Source organism: Oratosquilla oratoria, chromosome 21, assembly GCF_046742065.1.
Source record: "Oratosquilla oratoria isolate Oo_2021 chromosome 21, ASM4674206v1, whole genome shotgun sequence".
NCBI lineage: Eukaryota > Metazoa > Arthropoda > Malacostraca > Stomatopoda > Squillidae > Oratosquilla > Oratosquilla oratoria.
Window position 1 is genome coordinate 4,350,107 of NC_134797.1, and position 20,826 is coordinate 4,370,932.

Genomic DNA, 20,826 nt, shown 5'->3' on the forward strand with positions numbered 1-20,826 from the left:
GAACTAAGGAGGTAAATGTGTGCAGGTGTTGAGATAATTATTTGTAAAAAAAAAATTTACTGGACCTTGTCATTGAATATGTCTCCAGAGATTGAGGAGATGCATGCTTCCATTAGATTACAGCAAGCGTTGTTAGACATTGTGACTTGGTAAAGGCTTGTGCATGACTTTGTGTTGCTGGATCACTGTTGCCATGAATAGCAAGTCAGATTGTAATTCTTTCTTTCATTCTCCTATTAGTTGAGTCTACATTTTCTTTGTATTGGAGAAAACTTGTTTAAAAGAAATGTATGACTTTTAACAAGCAATTCTTTATGTTGATTATTAAATTGTCATGACTTTCAGCTCACCACAGTGATCATATATACTAGTTGATTAGTTTGCACCCAATTTGTTGTTTACCATTTTGTTGTTATTAACCCCTTGAGTACCGGATGTGTGTTTTGTGACACCTGCGTGTCACGGCTGAGTGCACCCGCCAGGAACCAAGTGTGCTCCCCGTGACACACACATGTCACAGTTATAAGCTGTGTGTATTGAGGGCTCTCAAGGCCTCGGTTTCTGGGTTATTTCTACCCACGTGGTGGCAAGTGTCTGTGTTTACAAACATAAGGCTCCAGGCATTCGTGGGACAGTTTGAAACGTTTGTTTGCGTAAGGTTGACGGGTCGGTAACGAAGGGGTTAAGCTTTAGGGTTAGTTGTGACACACACACAACTGTTGATAAGTTTTAAAGTTATTTGTTGCACCTGCAAAACTATTGATAGTGACTTATCAGAGGGTTTTGCATATATTTGCACCCCATTAGTTGTAATAGTCCTGTTGTTGGACATTAATAGGCATTATAGTAACTAGATAAGCAATGAAACAGTTTGAACAAACTTCTTGATATTATTTGTATGCTACAGAATGTAGGACAATGTATTTCTCAAAAGATAACAGGTGTTACCTGTGTGGTGTCTTGTTGTATTGCTTCTGATTCAGGGCAATGGGCAAAATGCAGGGATGACCCATCATCCAGGAGGAGCCAAGATAAGAGGAAGGAAGGGGTTGTGAACGGGAGTGGAATGTGTGGGGATGAAATTATGCCTATTGCCTTTGGCTACCTCCCTTGCAAGGGAGAAAAAGCCCTTGGCATATGCATGTATTTACCTAGTTGTATTTTACAGGAAGAGAGCTATGCTCATAGTGACCCGCTTTTGTATCTTTCTGCATCCAGTTTGTTCTTAAAATCTTGTATAGTTTTAGCACTCACTGTTTCCTCATTCAGTTTGTTCCAGATATCTATCACTCTGTGTGGGAAGCTATTCTTTTTCAGATCTCTTCTGTAACTGTTCTTAAGTTTCTTCTCATGTCCTCTTGATTTTCTTCGGTCTCACTTTAGTAAGTAGTCTCTATCAAGAATTTCCCTTTCATAATTCTGTAGATGGTTAGCAAATCACCTCTTTCTCTTCTTTGTTCCAGGGTTGGTAGATTTAGTTTATCCAACCTTTGTTCATATGTCAAATTAGAAAGTATTGGTGCTATCTTTGTTTTTGCTCTTTGAACTCTTTCTAGTTTTTTTTTTTTTTTTTTTAGAACTAGATGTCCATAGTGTTGCAGCGTATTCCAATTTTGGTTGTATCAGTATAATTGATATTTTCTTTACCATTTCTTCAACCTTTGTTGTCATGTTTGTCTGGTGTCATGTCATTTGAGATACTTCTATGTCCGTTTCCGAGTTGACTTTTTTAACTTTCTTTGTACCATTTTTATATTGATCCGATATTCTATTTTTTTTTTTTTCAAATTCCATTATGCTACATTTCTTAATGTTGAAGTTCACTTCACACTCCTGACTCCATTTTCAGACTTTGTCCAAGTCTTCTTGAAAAGATTTACAGTCTTCCTCTGTACTTACTCTCTTTAGTAGTTTTGCATCATCTGCAAAGAAGTTCATATAACATTCCATACCTTCATCCATTTCATTTATAATAATGGCAAACATTATCGGAACCAGCACAGAGACTTGTGGGACTCCACTTATCATATATTCACAATTTGAGTTCTTGTCTCTAAGTACCACCCACATTTTTCTCCTGTTCAAGAAATCTTTCATCCATTCCAATAACTTTCCTTGTATTCCACCTATTATTTAAATTTTTCTTAGTAGCTTTTTGTGTGGTACTTTGTCAAAAGCCTTTTGTAAATCTAAGAAAGCACAAACCCATCCGTTTCTCTTGCATTATTTCTATTATTCTTGAGTAAAAGCATATTAAGTTTGTGGTACATAATCTTCCACTTTTAAAACCCAACTGTTTTGGATTTAGTATATTGTTCTCTTCCAAGCGTTTTATTCATTTATTCCTAATAACTTTTTTGCATATTTTTGCTACTGTGCTTGTAAGGAGAACAGGGGTGGAAAGGGAGTTGGGAGATAGGGTTGATGAAAGAGTATTAGGATGGTTTGGACCCTTGGAAAGAATGAGTGAAGAAAGACTAATAAAAGAGGTGTGGAAGGCAAGGGTGGAAGGAGTGAACATGAGGGGGCAACCTAGGATGAGATGGATGGATGGGGGTAAAAGGGGCATTGGGAAAGGGGAATGTCTGTTGAGGAAAGATGGGAGAGGACAGAAGATAGGGGTGAATGGAGTATGGATGATGCTGTGATACATGAGGTGGAGTGGGTAGGGGATGGGGGGTGAGGGAGTATGTATGAGAAATAAATTTACGCAGTCCGAAGGGATTTCTCCCAGTCTTCTCCTTTTCTGCATGAGGGGACGAGAGGGGGTGTCACCGAATTAATGAAGTGGATGTGCTGTGTCTTGTGACACTGCTTCTGACCCAGGGCAGTGGACAAGATGCAGGGATGACCCATCATCCAGGAGGTGCCAAGATAAGAGGGTGGAGAGGAGTGGAATATGTAGGGGATGGAATGGGTGGGAGTGGTTTCTGTGTCTTTTCTTTTGGCTACCTCCTGTGCAAGGGGAACAAACTGAATGAGGAAATAGTGAGTGCAAAAACTGTACAAGAATTTAAGATCAAATTGGGTGCGGAAAGATACAAAAGCAGGTCACTACAAGCATAGCTCTCTTCCCATAAAATACATAAGGTAAATACAAGTAGGTAAATACATACACACAACAAAAATATAGCGAGGGAAAAAGATAGAAGAGACAAAGCTTGGAAAAGATGGAAAAAAGAACAGAAAAAAATTGGAAAGTGGAAATATATATCAAACCAAGAAATGAATATGTATAGATATGCAGGGAAGAAAAATGGAATGATGAAAAAGACATAATAGACAAATGTAAGGATCAACCTAAATTTTTCTACAGATATGTAAGTACATATATATATACCAAAGGCTTTTTCCCCCAACATGAGGGGTAGCCAAAAAGAAAAATGCATAGAAACCACTCCCACCCATTCCATTTCCTATATATTCCACTCCCCTCCACCCTCCTCCCTCCCTCTTATCTTGGCACCTCGTGTAAATGGTAAATCAAAAGATAAACAAGAAATAGTGAAACTACTTCAAAGGAATACAGAATACATAGAAGACATAGAAATGGCTGAAATTATGAACAAACCTTTCAAATCTGTATTCACAAATGAAAATACACATAAATGAGATGAAGAAAAAGGAGAAAGATCCCGCAAATAAAAAAAATAATTGTAACAGAAATAAGGGGCCAAATAATAAACCTTGATGTCAGATGATCACACGTCCTGGATGGAATTGCAAGTTGGATACTAAAAGAATGTATAGATGAACTAGTGGACAAAGTATACAAGATAATAGATTGCTCGCTCAAAGAAGGAAAGGTACTGCAAGACTGGAAAAATACCAACATTGTCCAACTATATAAAGGGGGAGATAAGGAAGACCCAATAAACTATAGACCGGTCTCCCTTACAAGCACAATAGCTATATGAACATCTGGAAGAAAACAATATACTGAATCCAAAACAATTCTGTTTTAGACAAGGAACATCATGTGCCACAAACTTGATTTGTTTTTATTCAAGGTTAATAGATATAAGGCAAGGAAGAGACAGATGGGTAGATTGTGCTTTCCTGGATTTACAAAAGGCATTTGATAAAGTACCACACAAAAAATGATTAAGAAAACTCAAAACAACAGGAGGTGTGAAGGAAAATAATTCAAATGGATGGAAGATTTCTTGCACGGGAGAAAAATGAAAGTGATACTTAGAGATAAAAACTCGACCTGGGAAGAAAGGATAACTGGAGTCCCACAAGGCTCAGTATTAGCTCCGATAATGTTTGCTATACATATAAATGACATGGATGAAGGTGTAGAATGTTATATGAACTTCTTTGCAGACGATGCAGAACTACTAAAAGTACATACAGAAAAAGACTGTGAATCATTATAGAGAGACCTGGATAGTCTGGGAATGGAGCCAAAAATGGAAAGTGAAGTTTAACATTAAGAAATGTAGTATAATAGTGTTTGGAAGAAGTAAAAAGAAAAAAAAATATATATATATATCAGGACAATATAAAATCAGTACAAAGGCAGTAAAGAAAGTTAGCTAAAAAAAAAAAGGACCTACGAATAATTATCATGAAAGACATGTCCTCAGACAAGCATATAAACAAAATAGTCGGAGAAACCTACAATTTACCAAGATCAATAAAGATGGCTTTTAATTACTTGAAGTAATGGTAAAAAAAAAAAATTGTCACACTGATAAGACCAAGATTAGAGTATACTACGACACTATGTACACCCAGCACAAAAAAATATATAGAAATTAGAATGAATCCAAAGAGCAACGACAAAGATGGCCCCAACTCTTTCAAATTTGACATATGAACAAAAATTGTTTAAACTGGAACTACCCACCTTGGAACAAAGAGGAGAGATCTATTGGCCATTTACAGAATCATGAAAGGCATGGAAGTCCTTGACAGAGAAGACTTGTTAAAGTGGGATAAAAGAAAAACAAGAGGACATGAAAAGGAACTCAAAAAAGATAGTTATAGTTTTCCACACAGAATGGTGGATGTCTAGAACAAATTTGATGAAACAATAGTGTATGCAAACACCATAAATCTAAGAAACTAGATGCTGAGAGATACAAAGACAAGTCATTATGGGCATAGCTCCCCTTCCTGTACAATATAACAAGGTAAATACACACAGTGGTATGGTCCCCACATAGTGATGGATATGAACAAGATTGAGAGAATAAAAATAGCAGCAAACAAATTGGTCCCTAGCCTGGCAGATCAACCATAGGAAAAACTAAAAGCACTGGTCTGTCAACTTGGAAAGATCAAAGAGAAAGAGGTGACGCAGCCCGAAGGGATTTCACCCCGTCTTCTCCTTTTCTGCATGACAGACGGAGAGGATGGGTCGCCAAATTAATGAAGCGGCCTTGCTGTGGATATGCTATGTCTTGCGATACTGCTTCTGACCCTGGGCAGTGGATAGGATGCAGCGATGACCCATCATCTAGGAGGTGCCAAGATGTGAGGGAGGGAAGAGGGTGGAGGGGAGTGGAGTATGTAGGGGATGGAATGGGTGGGAGTGGTTTCTGTGCCTTTTTCTTTTTGGCTACCTTCCATGTAAGGGGTAATAAGGCCTTTGGTACATGTATGTATGTATGTATGGAAATCAAGGATACAGATTAGGTTGGAACTGTAAATGAATTGGTGGTTAGGTATGATAAATTGAGAGTAGATAGGACCCAACCAGTATTGTTCCATTCCTGTATGATACAATTGTGTAAATACATTCAGGTAAACACATAGATGTACACACGAATTGAACAAGGAATCAGTGAGTGCAAAAACCATACAAGAATTTAAGATCAAACTGGATGCTGAAAGATACAAAAGCGAGTCATTATGAGCATAGCTCTTCCTGTAAAATACAACTAGGTAAATACACATGCATGCACATATAGTACAAGTGCAGTATAACAAACTCCCCTAGTATGAACAAGTTCACATAAAAGAGCAGATACCTCCAGATAGCTGTTCTGTAAAATCTTCTTGCCTAAAAAACGAGAAAAGTTGGCTTTGTAGGAAAGAGGCCAAACGCAGAGTATGGGAGTCCAATATATTGGACTCCCATACTCTGCGTTTGTCCTCTTTCCTACAGTGCTGTTGCAGTCGTTGCTGCTTTTACTCAAAAGTTGGCTTTGTTTGGGAGCCACAGAAGATATAGCAGAAATACTCTCTATCAGAAAAGTTTACATACTGAAGCATACTGGGAATAGGGGTGTCTATAAAAAATTCTAGATAGCAGACTTTTCTATTCTGAATGTAGCTTGGGCTGAAGTCTTTATATTGAGCTTGTACTGTGTGTGGATATATTGTATATTACATATATATATATATATATATATATATATATATAGTGATCTTGCATGTTGAACAGGTAAAGTCTATAGTTGTTATTGCCTTTAAAAAGCTTCTCAGTATTATTATTTTGTTTATTTTTTCTGTTTAAGATTTCTTGCTTACCATGTAGAATAAATTGTGATTTAGTTGTATGTTTTATTTTCCTATGCTGATCTTGTTAATCCCTTTGCTATGGAAGTAATCGCATAGCTGAATAAATTCATGTGACATTGGTGAATCTTCTGTGTTGTGGTTTGACAGTTTTACCTGTCACTGCACTTTTGAGTTAGCATTCTTTAACTTGTTTTAGCTTTTAGAGTATGAATAAATATAGCCACCCTCTTATAAATGGTAAAGTGCTTTTTTATATACCTGTATGTATGTTTGTACAGTTTTGGACCTAAACTGTAGAAATGCTGAGCTGGTCAAAGCTTTAGGTTATTTAGTAAATGAAATTGCTTCTGACCCAGGGCAGTGGGGTACCAGTCATTCATGAGGAGCTAAGATTAGAGGGAGGAAAGGGTGATGAATGGGTAGGAGTAGATGCATGCCTTTGAGTTAGCTACCTCCCTTATAAAGGGGAAAAAACTCTTGGTACAGTGGAACCTCACTATTCGTACACTATCCGTTCCAGGAGGCTGTTCAAATGGCAATTTGTATGAATGGCGAATCATTTTTTCTCATAAGATATAATGTAAATTGGATTAATCCGTTCCAGACTTTTAGGCTTGGTTGAATCACTAATATTTTTTGGACCCATGGCTGCACTATTTTTAATAAAAATAACCATAAATAGCAATAAATTAGCACAGTTTCACAAAGCTTGCATGGATGATGAGTAGCGTACGGAAGTTAGCACAAGACTGAGCAGTAGAGACATCATGGTGTGGCCAGTAACAAGGTGACGCTGTTCAAATCTCGAGGCAAGCATACGAATGACGAGTTGAATTTTATTTAAACAAGTTGGACAAATAATGAATTGTACGAGTAGAGAGGTAGACGAATGGCAGGGTTCCACGGTATATAGTTAGGAAATGGAAAAAAAGTAAAGTCCTCATCATAACCCCATCAGTACCATGGCTTACTTTATCCTGTTGCAAATACCAGGTTTTATATACCTGAGGGTTTGGCTAAGACTGTTCAGAATCTCAACAGAAGGCCAATGTTGATATAGTACAAAGGTGGGTTACATAAATGATTAAAGAAAATTGTCAGAAATGTTATGCTGTGGAAAATTATTTCCTTCTCAAGCAAAGTGTATTTACTTTGAGTTGCCTCTGGTTCTTGAATGCATGTGGAATGCCCATCAAGCAGAGTAGAGAGAGAAGAGAGTGCAAGAGATAGGTGTGAATGGAAGATGTAGATAGATGGAAGGATGCATTGACCAAAAGATGTTTTTTCATCTTCATAATTTATTCAGAGTGGATGAGGAGGCATCATTATGATGTAGTTGGGGCAAATCTGCTCCAGCTGTCAGATCCTGCTTTAGAAGAGCAGGGCCTCGCTGCATTGCTTTTGGCCAAAGTACTGCGACAGGACAGGGTGACCCTTTATCCTTGATTTGACAAAAAGGTTTTATTAGTTTGTGATGTGGATGTGTTTTAACTTGGCTACCACTTTTTAAGGGGGAATGGGATTTTGGTATACAGTATGATGTAAATATAATTTTTCAAAGTATTTCTAATAGGAACTTCCAGGTACTGACAGGTTTCATGTTTTCTCATTGATTTCAGACAGAGAATATCGTCTCCTGTCTTCTGTGCCTCCTTCGCTGTTCCTGATGTCCAGTTTCTTGACCTTAATGGTTGCAGAGTTTCTACACAAGGGTTCTTGACTATGCACTTTTGTTACTTACCATTGTACAGAAGCATATTATAAATAGACTTTTCCAATTCCAGTTTTATGTGAATTGTGTGAATGTTGAGTGGGGTCTAAGATTATTCCATTGGTAGAACATGAATTAGTTGGTAACTTATATGTATATAGTGTACATTCATTCTTTAAGTATATTTATGAGTAATGAAATACTTTTAATGTAATAAATGCATCTGTGATTTATTTTTCATGTTGCTCAAGTAGGACAACAATCCTTTGATATAGTAATTTTGCACATTTTAAAGGGATTCTAAATCCTTAATTATATCAAAGGTGTTGGAGTGATGAAATAATTTCTAGATGTAAAGAATGTGAATGTATGGTGTTCTGGGTATTTGAAGATGATTTCCAAGATGTACAAAATATGTACACCCAAATTCCAAAGTTCACCAACAACCTTGAAGTGTCTTTAGCTGCTGATACTGACACCTCAGGTGTCACTTAATATTATTTCCATAATATTTGTTTTTTTATCACTAACCCCACCTCAAGAGTGGGGGTTAATTGTTTAAGTTCCCATTTTATAGTTTAGATATGGCCTTTTTCTCACTTAACCCATTAAACTCCGATGAGAAGATTCTTGTCATTTGGTCAAATAAAACAAAAAATCATAAAACACCAAAATGTTTGATCAAACACCAGAAAAATATGACCAGTCCTCGCACAAAGCGAGGACTGGTCATATTTTTCTGGTGTTTGATCAAACATTTTGGTGTTTTGTGATTTTTTTTTTTATTTGACCAATTGACAAGAATCTTCTCATTGGAGTTTAATGGGTTAAGCCTATTTCTAGTATTTTACATTTTTTCTATTAAATCTGTTCCATTTGTAGCTTCATTCATATATCTTGTCTAGATCTTTTTGTAATATCATCATCATTCTCCACTTTCACTCTCATGATCTTTTCATCATTGTCAGATAGACTGATAGAATTTTGTTTTATCCATTATATTAATGTAAAGTAAGAACATTACTGCAGGACCCTGTAGGTACTTCTCTCTAATGTGGCATCTTGTCATTCAAAATTTTCCTCATTAATCAGTTATTCAGAAAGTCCTTCACCTATTCCAGCAGATTCCCCTTAGTGTTTTCCTACAAGTTCCAATATTCAACACTAATCTTTTGCAAGATACTTTCTTGAAATCTTTCATCAGATCTAAGTATGCATAGTCCACCCACTCATTTCTTACAGCACATTGAGTATTTTTGAACAAAACAACAAATATATGCATGACCTTCCTTTTTATATTTAAATTGTTTACCTGTAAAGATTTTTCTCTTTCCTAAATATGTTCTCCATCTGTCTCGGTTCTCACACAATTATGAAGTTGCTCCCCATTTCTTTCTAGATTCCTCTTATAAATTTGTACATTCATTAGCCTTTTTTAAATCTTGGCATTTTCCCCTCTAATTACTGTATATCCAGTTTGTGAACCTCATCTATTAAGCTACTCTGTAGATTTCCTAAGTATCCTATTGGAGATCCTATGTGGCACCAGGGATTTTACATTTAGTATTTCCAGTAGTTTTTTTTGCTGCTTACACATCTTTTATGTCCCTCAGCCCATCTTTATTTCATCCTTTTCCTCAAAGTAGATATCCTTGCTAAACACACTAGAAATTCTAATTATTTCTGCCTGTGTTTTTGCATAAGTCTGTAGTTGTTGTTAGTTATATAGTTGAAATAGATGGTTCCATCTACTCTCAACTCAATGGTTCCTTTACTGTCTCAATTTATCAGTGTATATGTGCATGTGCGTATCAAATGATGCCAACTATTTTAGATATTGTACAGTAGGAAAGATTAATTAAACCTATCAAGTGCATCTTAAATTTATGGTAGTCAAAGTAAGCAGCATCACTGATGACTTCTGCAGGGATGCAGACATTTTGTCAGCCACGATTCTAGCTTATTGAGGTTTATTTGGGCAGCAATTCAAAGTAGCAGTGCCGAGCTGTTATCATTAGGTCATCTGTGTGTGGGAGCACTTTGTTGTGCTCCCATTTCTTACACCCCTCACAAGTCCTGCTTCACCCCCATGGCCCCAATAGTCCCTCTCCAGTGTAAACTGGAAAACTCCAATCAGCATAATCTATTTCCAAAATTTGTAGGAAATTTCTCAAGTTGACACAACTTTAACCTACATCACAGATCAATCTTAGACTTTCTGTATCCAGTTGCCTGGTCAAATAACCACATCCCAACAATCTGAATAAAGATTACAGTACATATTTTCCACCCTAAAACCAAGCAAATTACCAGAGAACCCAGCATTCTACATACCTGTCTCCTTTCTATTATATCCAAGCCAATGGAAACACAGGTCCTTCATAGAAATCAGAATACATGTGCCTACCTCACCGAATCAATAATGTTTCAAAGAAAGCATTCCTCCAGCACATTGCTCACAAACCTTATATATCTATCAATATACGAAGACCTTTTTTCCTTATAAGGGAGGTATCCAGGTCATAGGGGCATACCTACTCCCACCCATTCCATTCTGATTGACCATCATTTCATCTTGGCTCTTCATGGATGATAGGTCATCCCTGTATCTCACCTACTGCCCTGGGTCAAAAGCAGTGTAGCAAGATGATACATCCAGAGCAAGGCCACTTTACTTAATCGGCAAACCCCCCACCCCTCTTCATCCCCTCATGACAGAATGGTAATGTTATTATTATTAATGTGAGGGACTTTTTTTTTTTTATTAGCACTTTGATCCATATGATGGTAATGGTGACAGGCAGAAATAAGACTTTTGATGCAGTTCCTCAATATAATGTGTACAGGTGGGTACTGGACTTATAAGCCAATTGGAAGCAAGAAGTCAGCTTGTTAAGTGTATTTTCATTATGTAAAGTGAAGAACTTGTGTGAAAAATAAGGCTAGGACTAAGGCTTCCAAGCCACAAGCCAAGAACCACTAAAACTGGCATCCTAATAATTTTGAAATGGAAGACAATGTGAAGACAGGATTTAAGGTTGTTCCAGAATGGCAAGTCAAATAAATGTTTGGAATTAAGCTCGGCAGTGGAATGGATTATTTCAATGGCTGCATGCTTACTATTAGAAAAGCACAATGTATGCCATATCAAGTAGGTAGTTAATGAATTATTTCACATTTAGTGTGACAAAAATAAGTGTTAGTGATAGAGTAAAATGTATTGGTACACGATACACTATAAAACAAATTGATAATTGAATCTTATTATCTGGTGAATAGAACTGTCAATTGGCATTTGAATTTCCTTGTAAAGATTAATTTGCCTTACAATTATATCAATGTGACATAAATAATTGACAATGATGAGAATGAAATAAAAGTATAAAATACATTGGTATTTGACAGATTATAAAACAAATTTGTTGATAATGGAATTGTTGTTTTATATTGTTTGCTGAATTTCATAGGAAAGATTCGTACCCCTTACAAGTATAATGTTTAAATTAACATGTTACTGTAAATAATAGTAACAACCATAAAACAATGATACTGCATACAGTACCTTACATTTTTAGAAATATAATTTTACTGCAAAACTATAATCTTGTGAGATTTTATAGTATCACTACTTAGGCTCAAGATTAGTGAAGGTAAATTGAGAGTATACAAGATTGTAGTAAGAGCATACCACATTAAATTCCAAGTTTAAAAAATCCCTCTTTAAGGTGGCACTGTCCAAACCCTCTCTGAGAGAGGGAAAGTTTGACATTAAACCAAATAAATAAAAGAACATTAAAATATGGTACATTTATAAAGGAATTCATATCTACACTATGTGGTTAATATTTGTTGTCATTAAATACCATAATGAATAGCAAAGAATACCCAGCATGTACTAATGAAAGTGTAGTATACAGTAACTATCATTAAAGTGCCTACTATAAATGCTGCTGCTTTGTAAATAGTAACTCGTGCATTAAAAGTATTAAGCAGGAACTTAATTTCCTGTCAATATTTCGGTACCCCAAGTGCATGAATAGCTTCTCTGAAAAATGCATACCTACATATATCTATACCAAAAGGGCCTTTCCACCTTATTAAGGTGTCAAGTTAATTTTGAAAGACTGGACCATGACACTAACTAAAATGACACAAATTATAGAAAATACAATTTTTTTTTTTATAGCTGGTAGACAGCGATGGCATGTTTGAATTGATTCTCACAAGTTGGGTTTCGTCACTGACAACAAAGGAAACCAGTTGTTATTGTGTGGGATGGGTGAACTATGGTACTCATATGACCGGTAAAAGTTTTTCCAGTTCTTGAAATAAGTATAGTTTTTGGCAAAATGGAGGAAGGTAAAGAAGAAAGAATAACAAATGAACCGACTAAAAGAGGATTAGACGTAGAGTAGAAAGTCCTAGAGGCGTCATCCCCAAACGCTCTTGTGTAATTGATACTCCAAGGAAAAACCAAAGGTGGGAAAGTAACTTTTTCTCAGGGTTTCGGAAAAACCCAGGTGAAATGGGAAAAAGCTTAGATATAGATAGAGAAATTAGATATAATAATGCATTAAGAAATCATGAAATAAATGACTTAATGGAAGAAAGTATAGATTTAAAATTGGACTACCGAGTTGTACATAGAGAATTGATTACTTTGCGTAAGAGTAATGAGCAAATGATTAAAAAATTAAGTGACCTAAAGAGCCAAATTGAAATCCTAAAAAGAGGAAACGAGAGAATGAAAAATGAAGACAAAAATAGAAATGATGAACTGAAAAAAGTCAAAGAGCAATTCCAAGTAGTGACTGGAAAGGTGGAAGAATCAATCAAAGAAACAGACCTCAGTGAAATAAAAAGTCAATGGAAACGAACAGGAAAATAAAAAAAAATATGTTTTAGAGAAATAGTACAAAAGCAGATGGAGGAAAATGCAAAAACAGTTATGAAAGTAATTAAAGAAAAGGAAAATTGGGTGGGAGATACAGTTGACAAAGGTAAATGCATTGTAGTCCATGGTATCCAGGAAAAACACAATATGTATAGATACCAGAGAGAAAAGACGGAAATAGTGGAGATTCTGAAAGAAATACAGGATGAAGGGCAAAATTTTGATAAAGAAATATACAAAATCCATAGAATAGGCAAATATTTGAAAGAAAAAAACATGACCTCTGAAAATAAAACTAAAGAACCCAAATGATAGCTAAGGAGGCATTATCAAAAGCAGTTAAACTGGCAAACAGTGAGAAATTCAAACGCATATGGATACAAAAGGAAATGAGTGATGAGGAAAAAGAGAAAAACAAAGCTCTCAGAATTGAAGCCAATGATAGAAATGAGAAGAGAACAGAGACGGAAATTTTTTTTTAGTTTTTTTTAGACTTGAGACTGAAAAAATGGTACATAAAAATGGAAACTTAAACCAAAAAAGAAAAGAAAATATGAAACTAAAAGTGGCATACACAAATATCGATGGCATGATCTCTGGAATCAATTAACTAAATGACTATCTAGAAATAGAAAAACCTGACATCATGGGAATAGTAGAGACAAAATTGAAAGGACCTCTATCAACAAGCATAGTGGGACATGGTCTATACAACCACTGGGGGAAAAACAGAACAGAAAAGCAGGGAGGTGTTATGATATTGGCCAAAAAGGATCTAAATGTGACAAAGATTATTGAAGGCCAAGGCAATGTAGGATTAATCATGATCAAAATCGCTAACAAAAAGATGAAAAGCAGAAAATTTGTAGCAGTGTACGTACCACCAAAAACGCATATGCGGTCAGACAGCAAACATTCCAAATTATTGGAAGACACAATGATTGTGCTAAGCGAGTTACTGAAAGAGGGTGGAAACATAGTAATCATGGGTGATTTTAATGCAAAAGACATAATCTGGGAAGAAATGATAGTTAACAGAGGAGATGAACTTTGGAGCAACATTCCACTGAATATGACCATCGAATACACCCTAACACAATGGGTTATGGAAAACACTAGATATAGAAATAATGAGGAACCATCAAAACTAGACTTGATATTAGCTTCTGAACCAGATATTGTGAACAAAATGGAGTAAAAAACACCAATTGGAAAGAGTGACCATATACTAATAGAGTTTGAATTAAAAGAACAGAACACGTAGACAGGAATGACAAAACACAGAGAAGGAAGATTAATATACAACAAAACGGATTTTGTTAAACTAAGAAAAAAATTCCAAAACACAAACTGGGATAAATTCTCTAAAGAGGAAACGAACATGGAAGACAAATGGAACATATTCAAAGAAAAGTACAAGTGTTGGTATAACAAAAGATGTAGTGAGGCTAGAGACAGGAGAGATAAAGCCTGGAGAAAATGGAAAAAAGAAAAAAGAAAAAATCCAAATGGCAAACATATTTAAAACTTAGGAACAAATATGTAAATATACGTAAGAAAGAAAAAAATAAATTATGGAAAATATATTTTAGACAAATATAAGGACCAACCTAAACTCTTTTACAGATACATAAATGAAAAACTAAAGGATAAACATGAAATAGTGAAATTGCATGGAGATCAAGAATATGTAGATGACACAGATGGCAGAAGTTATGAGCAGACATTTTAGATCTGTTTTTACAATCGAGAGCTCACAATCTTGGGAAGATGGACAAGAAAGATCACCCACGATGAAAGAAATAAAGGTAACACAAAAAGAAATGAGACTAAATAAAAAACCTAGATGTCAGGAAATCACATGGACCAGATGGAATTGCAAATTGGATACTGAATGAGTGTATAGATGAATTGACAGATAAACTATTCAAGATAATTGACTTATCACTCAGAGGGAAAGGTGCCGCAAGATTGAAAAGATGAAAACATTGTACCAATATACAAAGGAGGAAATAGGGAAGATCCTACAAATATCAGACCGGTATTCCTTACAAGCACAGTAGCAAAAATATGCAAAAAGTTAATCAGAAACAAATGGACCAAACACTTGGAAGAAAATTAAATAATAAACCCCAAACAAATTGGCTTTAGAAGTGGAAGATCATGCACCACAAACCTAATCTGCTTTTACTTAGATTTGCAGAAGGCATTCGACAAAGTACCACATAAAAAATTAATATGAAAATTTGAAATGTTAGGAATACAAGGTAAACTGCTGGAATGGATGAAGGATTTCTTAACTGGGAGAAAAATGAGAGTGGTACTTAGAGACAAAAATTCGAACTGGGAAAATGTGAAAAGTGGGGTCCCACAAGGCTTTGTACTGGCTCCTTTAATGTTTGTCATGTATATAAATGATATGGATGAGGGAGTAAACTGTTATATGAACTTCCTTGCTAACGATGCCAAATTACTCAAGAGAGTACGAACAGAAGAAGATTGCATATCGCTACAAGAAGACCTAGACAAAATATGGGAATGGAGTCGGAAAAGTGAGATGAATTTCAACATTAAAAAAATGTATAAAATGGAATTTGGAAAAAGTAAAAATAGAGTATCGGGAAAGTATAAAATTGGAAACAAGTCAAAAAAGTCAATTCAGAAAGGGACCTGGGAGTAATCATCTCAAGTGACTTGACACCTAACAAACATGTCAATAAATTATTTGGAGAGACATAACTTATTGAGATTAATGAAAGTGGCCTTTGACCACATAGATGAGGAGATGGATAAAAAAAGTAGTTGTTACACTGATAAGACCTAAACTAGAATATGCTGCAACACTGGGCACCTAGCACAAAGAACGTGAGAAAGAATACAAAGAGCAGTGACAAAGATGGTGCCTACACTGACAAACCTGACATACCAACAAAGATTGGAAAAATTACATCTGTCATCACTGGAACAGAGAAGAGAAATGGGCAATTTGTTGACCATTTTCAGAATTATGAAAGGGATGATTCTCAACAGAGACGACTTATTAAAGTGGGACAGAACAGAAACGAGGACACGAAAAGAAACTAAAGAAAGACAGCTACAGAAAAGACCTGAAAAAGAATAGCTTCCCACATAGTGATTGATGTGTGGAACAAACTGAATGGAGAAACAGTAAATGCCAAAACTATACACGATTTTAGGAATAAACTGGATGTGGAGAGATACGAAAACAGGTCACTACGAGCATAGCTCTTGTCCCGTAAAATACAACTAGGTAAATACATACTCTTTAAACAAATGGTGATGCAAATTTCAAGATATCACATTTGTGAATTCTCATCAACCAGAGGATTATTAAATGGGACCAGCATGCACTGTTGAAAAAGGTAATGTGAACTGAAGTGCATAAGTGACAATTATATGGAGGACAAACTTTCTAAAGTGAGGAACTTATGCCAGTTGCAGCCACAGCAGTCACCTTTGCCCTACATGCTTTTACCATTAGCAGGTAATAGTCACTGCTGGGAATCAGTGACAAGTGAGAGACCTAAATCCATGACTAGGAAGATGGGAGACTAGCACACTTCCTAGCTGGGAGAGAATTCAGTGTATCTCAAGACAACCATTTATGGACCAAAAGTTAATACTATAGAATCCTCCCAAGGGACAATATTATCACTAGAATTCTTCAACATTTTTGCACACTACCTTCTCACCCCAAACACAAAGCACAACACTTATATACCATTGGCTTCTTCCCCCTAATATGGAAGATAGCCAAGTCAGAGGCATGCACCCACTCCTACCCTTTCCACTCCTGCCCATATAAACAGATGACAACAATAATAGTTTAATGTTGCAACTACAACATAGTAGCCAGAAATACTCCATTATTTCAACAGGCTAGAATTATGGCTAACACATAACAGAAAATCTGTATCCTTTCAGAAGTCAATGGCAGCATCACTTGCCCAAACGAACATGAATCAAAGAAACACCCAGTGGTCAAATTAAACTGTCAACCTTTTCCACTAGACAAAAAACCTAAACTACTTGGCCTCACTTGACACACACAAGACCTTCACTCCTCACATGAAAGACCTCATACTGAAGACAAATAGGAACTGAATGTACTCAGAACAGGTCCAGGTAAGGGATTTGGATGGCTGAAATATGGTTATCATCACTGTATATAGAAAACTTCATCACGTCACACACTGTCCTTCAAATGCAGCATGAAAACATTCTATTCAAATGCCTACAATAACATGCCCCAGAACCCTACAATACTTTTATATAAAAAGATGTACCTATCACAAAGCAAACTCCTTAATAGGCTGCCAGATTCTGTACTTCACTGTACTTCTCCAGATATCAGTCCAACAGATAAATTACTTCCTAGACATTTGATGCAACCACCACTCTGAAAACATAGCATATTGTGCTGCATTGTCCTACATATGAGTTCCATAAAATCTCTTCACTAAAGGCATCGTCACAGCAGCCACCAAACTTAATATTAATGAGTTTTTTGCCAACATTTGCTACCTCATACATTTTGTGCATAGGTTGTGCACATAACTGGTTGTAATGTTGCTTATTTCATAAAAGTAGGTAGATGTTGGCAAAAACTTAATGTTAATGGTTTTGTGGCTAGTGTGAGGATACTATAAATGTTGCAAAATAGAATGGGCAATAGATTGATTGCACTCTGTCAGTGTGGGTTGGTTTTTGCCATTAGTTAGTTGGAGAAAGTGGAGGAAAGATAAAGGTAATGAAGCTACTGTATTAGGCCCTATCTGGTGGCAGAGTGCTAAAAACATGGAGTTGCTACTTCATATAGAGGCCAGGGTATTGATGGAATTTGATCATTTCTGATGTCCGTCTCACAGGACAACCTTGTACAGGCTCCCATCATTGGTTCCGAGTATCAGGCCATGTAATTGCAACATATGCAGGCAGAGGTACTACAGAGCTGTCAGTGAACATAAGAACCTGGCTGTACAGGCATGCAGGTGGGTGACTGTTGAAACAGTACCACTGACTTTAAGATCTCTGGAGTTTCACATGAAGTATAAAATATAGGTCTTCCATTGGCAGATTGTTACATTGGAAAATGTAACAGTTTTTGAAGGGTTTTTATTAATGTTAATATGAAGTATTATTAATGTTTACAGATATCAGTTTCAAAAGATTTTGCATAAGGTATGCAAGGAGTGATAATTATACCTCTACTTTTATCTACAATTGACATTCTCCGGAAATGTTATTCAATGTAAAGCCATTTGAAATGTGTGTAGGGACCTAGATTAATCTAATTGATATGGCATAGTTAGACATATCTATTGTTTGGGTAAGGCTGATGTGGGTAGAATCTTGGTTGTAGAGATTGGTAGCACTAGAGGCTCACATAGGCCATCTGTACACCTGAATAAATATTCCCAGAAATCAGAAAAATATAATGAGATAATATAATTAATGTATCCAGCTAACTGCCAAATATTAACTTTATCATCATTGGTGTTGGAGACATCTGTTGGAACACTGAACACATGTATGTGATGAATGGTTGTGAAATTTTTCACTAAAGTTGAAAGAACAGTCCAGTTGTGGAAGCCAGACATAGCATGAATCTCAATAAAATGTGATTCTAGTGAGTCATTAATCTCATTGAACTTTAATTTGATTGCTTTTGTAATTGTTTTTCTCTATCAGGAACACATGTAACTGGGCTTGCATATTCTTACATATCCCTATTCTTGAAAAGTTGATATTTTGATAGATATTTATGCACTTTTCCCATCTTTCCTTTATGGTGTAAATGAAGATCGCAGAACTCTTAATTTGTTTTATGTGAATGCTGAAATGTAAAAATTTCCATACATGTACTTACACTGTGCAATAGAAAACTTTTAGGTTTTAATAAATTAAAGTTACTGAATCTGTTGTTTAACACATGAAATATATTACACATGTTGACTTAAAAGTACTCTTTTAGATGTTAACAATTGGGATGGATTTTAACCTAAAAAATTATGTGACCTCATTTTACGAGAATCCACACCAATACCGTATCTTATCTCCACACCATGAGATAGGCCTTAAACTCTGATGGCCCCTGGTCATTTATTAGTGGCTGCTGCACACAAATATATCCATATTATGGGAACATATTCCTGCATATATACATATTCTTAACCTAGTAGTTGATCCAGGGCTTCCACTTAGCACTATGAGCCCAAAATATTTCTCAATAATGGCATGATATCCACAAAGGTAGAAGCTCTTGTATTTTCAGCATCAAAATACAATGAAAACATCTTATGGTTTAAATCCAAAGTGGATGACAGAATTTGATGTTAAAATAGTGATGGTTGCAAAGGGCAATGCCAACTTATAGACTTTCTTTCCTGGAGGAAGACTAATTGCTACCTTTCCCAAAGACAAAAAGTAGTGGATGTGAATGGGAGAATTGACTAATGTCATGCAATCCTTATTAGAAATGAAGCAAACAAGACTAGCTAGAAAGACACAGACAGACAAACACACACAAAAGACAGTTATAAAAGAGACCTGAAAAAGAACAGCTTCCCCTATAGAGTGGTGGATGTATGGAATATACTAGATGAAACAATAGTGTGTGCAAAAACAATACACGAATTTAAGAGCAAATTTGACATGGCGAGACACAGACAGGACACCACAAGTGTAGCTCCTCTTCCCGTAAGTTACAACTAGGTAAAGACACATTTTATCTTGAAACTAAACAGGAACTAAAGGTTAATAAAATGAATGTTAATCATTATCTAGAAATCAGGGGACAATAAGGAAATTAAAAGCAAGAGGACAAAAAATTAGAATTAAAGAAATTTGTCAATAGAAGGGGATATTTAGGATTTTCTTGAACAACTAAAAACAGGCTCAAAAAATGATTGATAAGAAACTTCCTGAGTAACAGATTAAGAGGAAGAGTAGTGAAAGGAAAGTTTCATGAAGGGACATAACTGTTAGTAGTGGTATTATCACAGGAATCAGTGTCACCAGTATGCTTGATGTGTATTATGGACATGAGGGGGTAAAACAACCAGTGATTCATATTTACTCAATGATCCAAAAACTATAAAGAAAGTGAAGAGGCTTGTAGATTGTAACATGAATCCTTGGATAGGATATGCAATTGGAGCCAGGAGTAGGTATTAATTTATCCACACAAATACACTAGGTAAATACACACACATACAAGACCCCAATTGTGAAGTGACCATAAACTACTTGAGTTAGAACTAAAGGAGGAAATTTATAGAGAGAAATGAGAAACACAGAAAAGGAAGACTGATATATAGTAAAGCAGACTTTGAGAAACTTAGGAAAAAAATTCTTAAATCAAACTGGGAAAAATTCTACAATGAAGAAATGGAAGAAAAATTAATGGTATAGAAGACTTAATAAATTGGGATAAGAGATACAAGAGGACATGGAAAGAAGCTCAAAAAGGACAGTTATATAAGAGATACAAGAGGACATGGAAAGAAGCTCAAAAAGGACAGTTATATAAGAGATACAAGAGGACATGGAAAGAAGCTCAAAAAGGACAGTTATAGAAGAGACCCGAAAAAGAACAGCTTTCCCACAGAATGGTGGATGTATGGAACATGCTAGATGAAACAATAGTGTGTGCAAAAACAATACACAAATTTAAGAGCAAATTACATATGATGACATACTGAGCTGAGACACCACAAGTGTAGCT

General features: G+C 35.8%; 1 protein-coding gene across 3 annotated transcripts in view; it reads left to right on the forward strand.

Moving 5' to 3' along the window:
• Gk1 (Glycerol kinase 1) overlaps window positions 1-20,826 on the forward strand; it is a 107,006-nt gene that overhangs the window by 74,754 nt on the left and 11,426 nt on the right. Inside the window, exon 13 of one of the 3 annotated variants that reach the window (XM_076204276.1) lies at window positions 8,094-8,828. The exons of 1 other annotated variant lie outside the window; for it this stretch is intronic. In XM_076204276.1, the coding sequence (XP_076060391.1) occupies window positions 8,094-8,194 (101 nt within the window). In that variant the 3' untranslated portion in view covers window positions 8,195-8,828. Of the gene's footprint in view, window positions 1-8,093; window positions 8,830-20,826 lie in introns of those variants that run through there. One more of the 3 variants, XM_076204277.1, reaches the window with a different exon arrangement.